Here is a 12,639-nt window from a genome sequence, read left to right as displayed (position 1 = left end):
TAGACTGCTATTGTGTGGAGCAGCAGGAGAGAGGGGGAGGGGGGGAAATGGATGTTGTAGTTGAAACGGTCATTGTTGCCACTCGTCGTCGACGTCGTTTTTGTCGTTTATAACCTCAAAGCAGACGCCATAAATCAAAGCACAAATTTGCACTTTAAGTGCGCTTTCAATAAGTTTAGCACTCGACTTCATTGTTGTTGTTGCCGTCGTTCAAAGTTTTGTTTGTTCTTGCTGTTCACATAAATCATAATTTAAAAGCTTTGCAAATGCAGCGTTGTAAAATATATATAACAACTTAATGAAGCAAAGCAAACAAAACAAAGTAAAAACTTTGCAATTTGCATTTCGTTGCCATATTAACGAAGCAAAGAGAGCGGGAGAAGATGGCAAATTAAGAGAAGACAAGATCCCAATCAGACGAAGAGTAATAATGACTAACAACAACAACAACAACATGGCGCAAGTTTAAATATAACATTTACATACATATGTATTTATCTACAAACGCTGTTAGCGACGTCAACGTCAACTGAGTCCATCAACATCAGCAGAGGAGATAAGAAAATGTAGAATGGCGGAAGAAAGAGAGAGGGCAAAAAAGAAGAAACGTTACTCTCTTTATCTTATCAGCTGCGGCAAAAAAAATTGTAAAAGAAAACAATTTAGTTGAAATGAATACATAGCACCGACGTCAAACACACACACGCATACAAATGCAGTTGCGATTCCTTAAGCAAAACTCACTCACACATATTCACACACACGTGCAGTTGTCTGACAATGAGTTTATTTTGATAAGCGGGGGCACTTGAGAATGATTCATAGCCAAGCATCTGCGCAAATCGAAAGGCAAATAATGAATTAATTCCGAGGAAATTCCTGGAAATTATGATGCAATCGCCGGGGGTCAATAAAGCAACAAAACTAGCTGAATAATTTACGAATAAACGCTAATTTATTTTCTAAGAAACAATATTTCTAAGTAAAAAGTTTGCATATTCAATCAAAACGCATTTCAAGTTCAAAGTTAGCTTCATCAAATTAAACATCTCAATCGCAATTCGAGTTGTGCGCTCTAAAATTTTAGAGCATACTTTTAGGCTGGATATTTAAATTGCTCGCATGCGATATTTTCACTGCGATAAAAATATCGCGTCTTGCATTTAAAATTTAAATGTAGAACGTCTGCTAATGATTAATGTTTATTAGCACAAGTTTTTGGCAAAGTTTGGCAACAGTTTTATGCTGTCTGCGTTAACAAAAACCATTAGCAAAGAAAGTTGAGCGGATAATAAAACTTTAAATGCTATTCTAAAAGTAAATGATGATGATTGGAGTGTGAATATGAATATGATCCATAAGTAAATAAGATATACAATAACAAAAAAAAGGGGTTGAGACGAGCACAAGCCAAAAACTTAACCTAACTTAACCCGAAATCTGAACTCGACTAATTGCCGAAAAATTGAAATGAAATCCCAAAGAAACCCTTCGCACAATAACGAGGGGAGGGAGGGAGGAGAGAGAGAGAGCCAAGAAAGGAAGTCAGGTAAGCGAGGGGAACACTCGAAAGAACACAGGAGAGGATCAGAGAGAGCGCAATTGAGGTGTCGATTGCTCGCGCCAGGTAGTCAAGGAATTATTTTACGAAATGGAAACCGAAATTATGCGAAAGAAACTGTTGTTGTGGAAATTGAAAGGAAAACTCACGAAATATTTATAATATGCTGAGCATATGAAGAGGATTAGCGGACTAGACTGATACTCTACCTGCTTTAGGTTTACGAAGTTTCAAGATTAAACGAGAATTATTTGAAAACAAGAATGCTAAACGAATACTTTCAGTTGATCGAGGCATTGAAATAACTGTTTAGATTAAGTGCTGGATAGATGAAAATTCCTCAAGATTATTTATTTCATTCATTCGCTTATCGAACATTGATTAAATACAGTATTTCTTAACCTGCACAACAAACGCATAGTAAATAATTTCAATTCATTCATTCAATTATAGATAACAACATTTTACAACTGCGGTCTTTTTTTTGTTGTTTGTGAATCACTCACCTTGGATTTGGTTTTGTTTATAATCTTGCGATATAGAAACTTGTACATAGCACAACAACAAGCACAACAACGATAACGGCACCACAATAACATTCAAGAAATCACGTTTCTTTGCTCGCGAATCTATTTCTCCAAATTTGACACGCACGACACAAAAAGTTTACAATAATTTATGTTTATCGCCTGCGATTCGAACGCACTGCGATTCGATAGTCGATAGCCTGTCTGTCTGTCCGTCCGTCGGTCTATCGGTCGATCTGTCTGTCGGTCTGAATTTTAATGTCTGCGGCGCGAGACGTCATCGATGACTAAGCGACGATATCAGCGACTTGTGAGAGACGAGGGCAAATTTTTGCATGCGACCGCACAGAAGCGGATCGCAGGTAGATCTCATTGTTTGGGCCCACATGTTGTCACAGCTGTTGTCTAGACTATGCAAATACTGCTTCTTTAAGAACAAAAAAAAGAAGCGAACTTAATTCATGATTGAGAAACAATGTCTAGTCGAATGATAGGTGAAAATGTGACTTAATTGGAATTATTTAGTAAGCATCAAAAAGTTGAAATAATAATCAGAAAAAAATCAATTTCAATCACTGCACAAATTGATTAAACATTTGCAGTACAAAAATGAATCAATTTATATTCGTAAAAGAAAGATAAAGGAAATCCTTAATCAAACAATGATTATATGAATTATTTAAAAAAAATTTAATTTTTCTATTAATAATTTCAATAAATTCGCCCCACATTGGGCCCTTTAAGCAAACCCTTGAATGCGCTACTGTTGCCGAGCAATGTTTACCGTTGCTTTTGCGATGCCGCCACTTCACTTGCTCCCACGTTGTTAAGCCAAGAAAAAGCAACAACAACAACAAGAAAGATCAACACACAGAAATGTCACAAAGCAAAAGTTCAAAAACTGGGCACACTTCGCTCTTTATTACTGCTCATTAGGCGCGCATTGTTGTGCGAGAGCGAGACAGAGAGAGAATATTCACGACGAATATCAAAAAGAAGCAGAAGCAGAAGCGAAGTGGTCATTAAAAACAATCAAATCGATTTGACAACAAAATCAAAACTGAACGTGGCAAAATGTGAACAAACTAATTAGCCATAACGAACGAACAAAATAAGAACGAAAACGTGCGAGGCGAACGAAGAGGAGGAAGTGACAATGCGCAAGGTGTTTGAAAGGGAGAAAAAGAGACAGCAAGATATGGGAGCTTTGACATTTGCAGAGTTAAAGTTGTTGGTGTTGGGCACAAAGGTGAAGGCAATAACAAAAAAATAAAAAAGATGAAGAGATAAAGTTTTGCGAACTTACCTGAATCTCGAGCAGAAGCTCCTGTCTCTTTCTGCGCAGCTCAATGAGCATCTTCTGTTGCTCTGGCGTCAATTCTGCAAGAGAGACAAGAACACACACATAATTCTCGCTTTTGCTTTGCTTTTGTTTTTTTTTTCTTTTTATTTGGTTAATTGGAACAGCGACATTCCACTCACACACAAACACAGGCGACGCACGCAGCACGTAAACAGTGGAGTGCACACACCCACACATTCATACAAGCACACACGCGCAAGCTGCATTGCAGTGCTGCCAAATCAATACAAACATAATTTAACAATTGCTCTCACTGTTTTTATTTTATTGTTTCACAACAGGCCATCATCGAATTTGGCATTAATTGGTTTATTAGTTTAATGCCGCCTCGCCGGATTACGCATTAATTCAATTGAAGGCCAGTTTAATAGACATAGTACACATACACATATTCACACACGCACACACTCACACACGCCCACAAAAGCAGCAGCGTCGCGTCGCTTGTTGCTTCCAGTTCTCGATTTGCGTCTGGAATTATTTGAATTGCTTTCATCGATTTGCATTTCGACTTTCGCACAATTGCACTTCAATTGCAGCTTAAACTAATCTTTATTGAGCCTTCTTTGTTTTCTTGTTTACTCATTTCTGTGCTTTGCTGCATTTGTAGTTGTACTTGTATTTGTAGTCGTGTTGTGTGTTTACCTGGCATCGAGAATTCACTGCGCCCCTTGGAAATCGCACCGTACGATCTGTTGTCGAAATTGTCCATAGCGCTAATCATTGTGGCGCGGCACAGCTAACACACACACACGCACGCACTCACGATCCGTTAGTTTAACATAATTCACAACTTTTCACGATTTGTTGGCGTTTTTTCATTTATTATTACAAATTTATTTTGAAAAAACAAAATCAACAACACAAAATTCTTTCGCCTTTTTTCCCACTAGGGATGGACTATTTGTGCTGGCCAAAGAGATGTGCCAACAGAAATATCGCAAGCGTATATCGATAGGCGTGCGATGTTAAGCTCTGTTAATAACAGAGTGGTAGTTTACAGCACTCACGCTGCGAGTTATTTAAAATTAAATACAAATGTACAATTAATTTTTGTAACATGTAATAATATTTATATATATATATATATGTATGTTTTGCCTAATCTTTTGCATCTTATTAACGGCAGTAGTGTAACAAAAGTCGCTTAATAGCAAGTGTATAACAGAATTGCTCCTCACAGGCAAAAGAAGCGCAGTAACTGCGACTCGTGACAAGTGAATGGCAATAATACAGTGTGACCCATGAGCAAGCTTAATTGTAATTGTAAAAGTAAAAGAATGGGAAAATATTAATTTCTTACTAATGACTTGTTAATTTAATATTCCCATTCCCAATTTTTAAGTTATTTAAAAATATGTGCTCTATCAACACAATATACTATCTGTAATCAGCTGACAATTAACAGTGTTTCTGCTAGTCACGCTACTTTCATCGTTCTTGATGCTTAAACGATATTTCGAAATACCAAAGCACGCAATACTTATTGCTAGTATCGTCTAATGTGCAATTGCGGTATCGATATATCGATAACAACATCCCTAGTTCCAAGATTGACTGCCAAGGCAGCGAGCGAGTAACTTGAATTTCTAGAAAATTCCAAATATTTAACAATAAACAGCACCAAACGCCAACTGCCAGGCAACACAAACATAGGCGGAGGACACGCGAATGCGATTATCACAGCGAGTTTAATACAGCAAAGAGCAGACAAAAGCAAAAGCCATGGCCAAATGGGGAGAAGGAGATCCACGCTGGATTGTCGAGGAGCGACCCGATGCAACGAATGTGAACAATTGGCATTGGACGGAAAAGAATGCGACACCCTGGTCCAAGGAGAGATTGCAACAGTTGTTCGATGACTTTAAAATCGGTACATATTCAATTACATTACAAAGTTTCTGTTTGTTGTACAATTCCTAACCTTAATCTTTGTTCCAACCAACGCAAGTGCAAAGTGATATCGAGTGCGCTGTGGATGCGGTGGACAAGTGCACCGGGGAGGCAACTGTGAACAATCGCAAGGGCAAACTGATATTCTTCTATGAATGGGAATTGGTCTTGAAGTGGTCCGGCCGTCTGCTCAAAAATAGCAAACTGAGCCACAAGGGTAAACTGACAATCCCCAATCTATCCGAGGAGAATAGTCTGGAGGATGTGGAGCTAACGGTGACCATTGATGAGAGCAACGATGAGTCCGAGACGCTTAAACAATTCATGTACAATGTGGGACGTGAGCGTGTGCGCCAACAGCTGGGCGTCTACATCAAGGAGCTGAAGGAGGAGTATTCCAAGAACTTGATACTACCAAAGAAAAATGACGATGGCAGCGGCGGCGCCCTGAAGGATGCCAACAATGCGAAGAATGCCGCCCAACAGAAGGCAGCGTCTGGTGTCACATCATCATCGTCATCGATCAACAGCAGCAGCAACAGCAAGAGCAGCAGCGTTGGCTGCAAGCTGGACGTGCGCACGTTGTCCATGTGCGAGGAGTTCCACTGTAATGCCAACGATTTGTACAACGCACTAACAAAGCCCGACATGGTCACAGCATTCACACGTGCCCCGGCCAAAGTCGATGCTGTGCGTGGTGGCGAGTGAGCATCGAAATCTTTTTTTATTACACTTTAACAAAGAATCTCTCAATTGAATTATATTTCTTTTTTAGATTCGTTCTCTATGGCGGCAATGTGCTGGGCAAGTTTGAGGAACTGGTGCCCGAGAAGAAGATCCAGCAGAGCTGGCGTCTGAAAAACTGGTCATCTGGTCACTACTCGCATGTCGTCATCGAGCTCGAGGAAACTGTAAGTGTCGGCGATCAAGTGATCATTTTGTCTCAACTTAGTTGTTAGTCTTGGTCACATTTCTTTTCAAGTTCACAAAACAATTCTCTCTTAGTAGTCTTCGAGGATTATCATGTCTGATCTTTGATTAGTTTAATAGTTTACTTCTTTGTAAAAGACTTGTTAATTACCCTTTTTACCATTGCAAAAGATCCTCATATCTGATCTTCGTTTAGTTTAGCAGTTTACTGCATTGTAAAAGACTTGTTTAACTACCATTTTTAATTTAGCGACTTTAATCTTCATTATTATCAAAGGTTGATTTATATTTTTAAAGTTTATAGAACAATTTTCTATAAGAATTAACTTGTCTGATCTTCAAATTAATTGTATTAATAGTTCACTTCTTTGTAAATGATTTATTTTCGGAATCTTATTGATTATCAAAGGTTGTTTTTTATTTTTAATATTTATGCAACCATTTTATTGCTACCTAAGGATATTCTTGTCTGATCTTCAAATTGTATTAATAGTTTACTTTATAGTAAAAGAATCCCTTTTAATTAACTCAATTTACCTCTAATTAATATCCAAGTTTGTTCACTTAAAGCTTCTAGAACAAGTCTCTAATATACTCTTAAGCTCTTTGTAATCTATTATATCCTTGATCTGCTTTCCTTTAAAAATTGAGCAACTTTGTTTATAGCATCAGCTTAACTCACTTTAATCTATAAAGGAAATCAATTCACTTTAAGAAAATGCCATTAAATCCACGCTTGAAATAACTCTAAGCAAATAATGAGTATAGCTTAACTCAAGATTTACTTCAATTTATATGCTAATGTTAATATTTCACATCAAGTTACTTTTTCGAATACATATAGAACTTATTTTCTATTATCTGACAAAATATCATTCTTAGAGATTTGTAAGTTGCTAAAGCACTTCAATGTTTGCCTAATGTGTGATGAGTAAGATAAAGAATCTATTAAATTTATCTTTGCAATGAAGTTATGATAAAATTAGCAAGTAGGGAGAGTCATATATGAAGGTGAATAGAGGATTTAATCAATAGTAATCATAGAAACATATCAGCTTCTAACTCCCAATAAAATTTAGTCAGTTTTTTACTTTCAAATTGATTCGACTTTAACATAATTTCAGCATTTAAAATATTACTATGATAGAATTGTAATATCTATCAACACTTTTTCAATGTTAAATGTTGAAGATGAAAGCGAACCTTACGACTAACTTTGCCTACTGAAAGTTTCAATATTTATTGTACTATATTATTGTATCGTTCTCTGTTGCAGTCATCGAGCACAATGATGACGCTAAAGCAGACCGGCATTCCCGCCTCAGAGTACGATGCGATGAGGACAAACTGGCATCGATACTATTGGCACAGCATTAAGCAGACCTTTGGCTTTGGCAGCTCCATTTCCGACGCCTTATAAGGAGCGCCTTTTCCGTCTCCCTCATTCGGTTAAATTGGACACACATACACAAACACACACATAGACACAGATACTACACTACACTAGCTTCTCTGGTTGGCTTTGCTTATCACTCGGATTTGGATTCGGATTCGATTTTGGATTCCATTACAGAACAGAACAGCGGCTGCAACTTGATTATCCATCATCCACCATAATAAGAACAACAATCTCTAGCTATAATTTCTATCCAGCTGCGCGCCTTTGCACTCTGTTAACAATTTCATTATGATAATGGTATTAAAGTACATACATAACGCATACATATGTAATGTAGATGGATTCACTGTACGACAACAGCAACACGTACAAACAAACACACATACACTCACATATATAAAACAACCATTCTAAGTGGCGAAATAAATGCGAAATCGAAATGCTTCTCTCGTTTCTTTCTTCCAATCGGTAACTGATATTACAGCAATTGGATTGGAGAAATATCGGTAAAACAGTAAGCTCTATAATATAGGCTTTATCTTGATTCTAAACAAGGAAAAAAACAAATTTAACTCAAATGCGGCAAGATTGAGATTATTTTTATACCAGAAGCGTTTTATAATGTGACAACCGGAAGGAGGCATCTCCGATCCTATAAGGTATATCTATTCTTGATGTGGCCATGTCCGACTGTCTGTCTGTCCGTCCGTTTGTATAAACACCTATATCTCAGAGGCTATAAGATATGGAGATATAATTTTGTTTCAACAGCACGCAGTTAAAGATTTTCAATGTGAATACATCCTTTGGTATATTTATGTATTTTTGTGGTATATCAATTTGGTATATTTCAATAGCGCACTAAAAATTGGTAGTCGAGCTCATTCGACTTCAACTTCTTTGTTTAAATAATCTTTTAAGAAACAACTTTCGTTTTACATTTGCTCTATTTATTTCAACAATTGAATGACTGATAAGATTGTTATGGATTTAAAACTTTGACAAATTTCTCATATTTATTCATGCAACGTGTTCGCTGTGAAGCTATTAAGTTTTTAGCTTCTTTTATCCTCTATTTTTTAATTTCTCAATTTCCTCATTTATTCTTTGCTTGGCTCTTTCAAATTCAATATGCGAGTCTTTCATTCTTTGATCGGAGCGAGCGAAATCTTCCTCATTCCTCTTAAGCAAATCCTGGACATGTTTTATGTCATCAAGATCTTTTTGGTATTGTTCCCAAAAACGTTTCACCGATTCATCGTGTTTATCCTTGTTATCCTATGAATGGAATCACACTCTTAAAACTATTATAAATTTGGTTCGTAAAAGACACTCACTTCCGCATAGCCGTAGACAATAAGAACTGCGACGAGAAGCCCGAATAATATTATTTTCATTTTGATACGCACTCAAAAACTTTTTGTGAAACACTAAAGCTCTTAGTTTAATAAGTGGAGCTTAAATAGCCAAAAAAGACAATAAAAACTATGTGACAAGTGGCGTGATGTACCTAATACTTTTTATATATGTATTATATGAATTATTTCTTGGCGTTATCATTAAAAAAAGAGCGCGATCATTGCGTACTTAGATTTCAGTAATCTGCATAGCGACAGCGCTTTTGTTTTTCAATCTATTTCCGTGTTTTGTCAAGCGTGTTTGAAACTTTCCAAGACACATTTTAAATACGAATATTTGTTACTAGATTTTTGTAGTTAATTCCCAACAACAACTTTTTTTTACTCATCTGAACAATAACACATCATCATGCTCTGATATAGAATATACATTTATTAAATTAAGGTTTCAACTATCGCAGAGAATTCGCCCACTTAAGTATATTTATACCCGCTACCCATAGGGTAGAAGGGTATTATAACTTTGTGCCGGCAGGAAATGTATGTAACAGATAGAAGGAGGCATCTCCGACCCTATAAAGTATATATATTCTTGATCAGCGTCAACAGCCGAGACGATATAGCCATGTCCGTCTGTCCGTCTGTCCGTCCGTCCGTCCGTCCGTATGAACACCTAGATCTCAGAGACTATAAGAGATAGAGCTATAATTTTTTTTCGACAGCATTTGTTATGTTTGCACGCAGATCAAGTTTGTTTCAAATTTTTGTCACGCCCACTTCCGCCCCCGCAAATCAAAAAAATCGAATAACAAGTGTAATTTTAAAGCTAGAGCTACGAGCTATATACAATAATTACTGTAGTAGTTATGATTCCTGAAAATTTGGTTGTGATCAAATAAAAATTGTGGAAGTTATTAAAGAAATACTTTTGTATGGGCAAAAACGCCTACTTACTAGGGCTTTTAGTTGTTTTGGCCGACAATCTGGCACATTGTGCCGTTTATGGTATATTTTGAATGGTGTACTATATCGATATACCAAACATACCATTTGGTATATTTTTAGTATTTTTTTAGTATTTTTTAGTATTTTCGGTATATTTTGAAAATGATACCGCAATATTTTGCCTTTATTAAAAATGGGTAGCGGGTATCTCACAGTCGAGCACACTCGAGTGTAACTTTCTTACTTGTTTAATATTGCAATGATCGAAATGAGTTTTATTTATTTTGAATTCTTTAAAGTCGCGATGATTCTTCTTATTAACATTACATATGACATATCTATTACATATTTATTACAAATATAACTCGTTAGAGAACTATGCAAGCTAGTTTCTATGTTTGCAAATAAATAATTGTTTTCTTTCACATTTATCATCATTCATTTTTTTAGATGTTCCATGTAGTTCGATACAATTCTCAATTTTTGAATTGCTTTGGTAACTAATTAAAATAGGTTCCTTTCCGACCCGTCGCAATTGAAAAGTATTCTCCTTCATTTTCCAAGTCGTTAATGTCAATCCAATAATCTTTTTCAGCTTGCAGTTCCTCCTCGAGATTCATCGAGATATTTAATACTAATCAAACGTCCACCTATTGCCTGGCATCTGTTAACTGCTTCATACCAATTGACATTTTTTCGCATATGGCGAACTTTGATAATTGCGATGTATTTGATCTTGAGGTCATTAAAATTGGGTCAAGAGCAGAGATAAGTCATTGACTTTTACTTTCATTAATCTAAGCATATAATATATTGAATTCTGAATACGTTATCAGAGCAGCGTCTGGCAAACTTTGCTTTCGGGCTTTAACTATCACAATTTCTAATGATAGAATACTGAATTCAATTTTGAAATTTTCCGAAAAGAATCACTTTATTATATATACAATTTAAAACAAAATTTGTCTGAAAAAAAAAACTGTTGCTACAATCGAATAAGCAATTCTTAAACATTCAATTATACAGATGTGTAGTAATATTTATTTGGCTGGCTGGGAAAATAATATATTTAATAAAATTAATTTCCAAATTCGCAAATAAACAATTGTTCAGAACTACAATCAAAAAGAAACATTTGGTGTTCGAATAATGAATGCAATTCGACGCAATTTTGATCACCATTGAGTTCGTCAGGTTCATTTGGCGCCCACTTAAAATAGTTTACTCTGCGGCCTGTAGAAATCGAAGTATATTCATTCTTTTTAGCTAAACCGTTAATGTCAATCCAGTAATCTTTACGATTTTGCAGTTTCTGCTTGATTGCGTTGAATTCATCTACATTTTGGATACTAACCAAATGTCCATTTATTGCTAGACATTTGTTGTCTGCCCTAAACCAATTGACTTTTTCAGATTCTTCCATATAATAATATTTTGAACCAATCTGCTGATAAGGCGGTCCAGGTATTGGCTTCTTAACTTCCTCCGCTTTTTGAAGATGTTCCAATTGTTGCTCGACTTGTTTAACCTGTAATTTTATTTAACAGCTCAATGAATGGAAACCGAAACTAAGGATCATCTAAAGGGAGATTTATTAGGAATACTTACTTCCTCACTGCCATACACAACGAGGACTGAGAGAAGGAGTCCAAATATTATTATATTCATTTTGATTCACACAATATTAAACAGTGATGTGCTTCAACCATTCAATTAAACATATGTGTATTTATTTGAATAATAATATATTCTTTTATCTTCATTTCGTAATTCGCAAATAAACAAAAACCAGCGCAGTGCATTATCAGCATCATTATTACAATATTGTTTGGTTCGCTGTTTTATCAGCACAAATTTATGTTTCTCGGTCAATAAGAAGCAAAAGTGATTTATTTATTTCGAATATGTTAAGACGACAATAGTTAAACTGATAGTTTATTAAAAATTCATAAGTGTTGATGTCAATTTAGTTCTCTGTACGTTCACAAATAAACAAGTTCTTCTTTTCACACATAGCATCATTCATTAGATAAGTTTCATTTTTAAACCATAATTCACCGCAATGCTCGTTAGAAGACTGACCGTTATTTGGCTCATTAATATGCCAATTCAAAAACTTCGGCTTTTGACGAGTTGCTACGGAAATAAATTCACCCTCTTTAGCTAAATCGTTAATGTCAATCCAATAATTTTTTGTAGCTTGTAGTTTCCCCTTGATTTCATTGAATTCATTCTGATTTTCGATACTAATTAAATGTCCACCTATGATAAAACATTTGTTGACTGCAACAAACCAATTGAGCTCTTCAGATTTTTCAATATAATAATACTTTGATCCAATCTGCTGATAAGCTGGTCCAGGTATTGGCTTCTTATCTTCCTCCGCTTTATGAAGATGTTCCAACTGTTGCTCGACTTGTTTAACCTGTGATTTGATTTGTTGCAAAATTTGTTCACTTGCAGTGCTCAAGTCTCTAAATTTATGTTGGATCGTATTATCCTGCAAATCGAGTTTGGCCTCTAATATTTTCTTCGTGTTTGCCAGCTCCAACAAAAATTGCTTTTCATGAGCAAAATCAGTCATTTGTCGCTCTAAAGTCTTCGTATAATCTAACATAGGCTTCATGGCTCTAAAGCAATAATTTCCACAGATTGACTCAAGT

The 12,639-nt window shown here is 35.8% G+C and overlaps 3 protein-coding genes across 4 annotated transcripts in view; 2 read left to right on the top strand and 1 right to left on the bottom strand.

Moving 5' to 3' along the window:
• The window catches only part of LOC117565913 (cytohesin-1), a 43,067-nt gene extending 38,720 nt beyond the window's left edge, over positions 1-4,347 (bottom strand). Inside the window, exons 1-2 of one of the 2 annotated variants that reach the window (XM_034245281.2) lie at positions 4,097-4,347; positions 3,395-3,468 (exon numbers count right to left, since the gene is read on the bottom strand). In XM_034245281.2, the coding sequence (XP_034101172.1) occupies positions 3,395-3,468; positions 4,097-4,175 (153 nt within the window). In that variant the 5' untranslated portion in view covers positions 4,176-4,347. Of the gene's footprint in view, positions 1-2,067; positions 2,360-3,394; positions 3,469-4,096 lie in introns of those variants that run through there. The other variant, XM_034245282.2, reaches the window with a different exon arrangement.
• The window catches only part of LOC117565231 (protein teashirt), a 199,603-nt gene that overhangs the window by 21,115 nt on the left and 165,849 nt on the right, over positions 1-12,639 (top strand). The window lies entirely within an intron of this gene.
• Positions 4,990-8,113, top strand: LOC117565075 (activator of 90 kDa heat shock protein ATPase homolog 1). The gene is made up of 4 exons (XM_034244023.2): positions 4,990-5,324; positions 5,403-6,048; positions 6,120-6,255; positions 7,551-8,113. The coding sequence occupies exons 1-4, from the start codon at positions 5,177-5,179 to the stop codon at positions 7,692-7,694; spliced, it is 1,074 nt and encodes a 357-aa protein (XP_034099914.1). The 5' UTR covers positions 4,990-5,176; the 3' UTR covers positions 7,695-8,113.

This window comes from Drosophila albomicans, chromosome 2L (genome assembly GCF_009650485.2).
Source record: "Drosophila albomicans strain 15112-1751.03 chromosome 2L, ASM965048v2, whole genome shotgun sequence".
Taxonomy (NCBI): Eukaryota; Metazoa; Arthropoda; class Insecta; order Diptera; family Drosophilidae; genus Drosophila; species Drosophila albomicans.
This window is presented reverse-complemented; position numbering and strand designations above follow the sequence as displayed.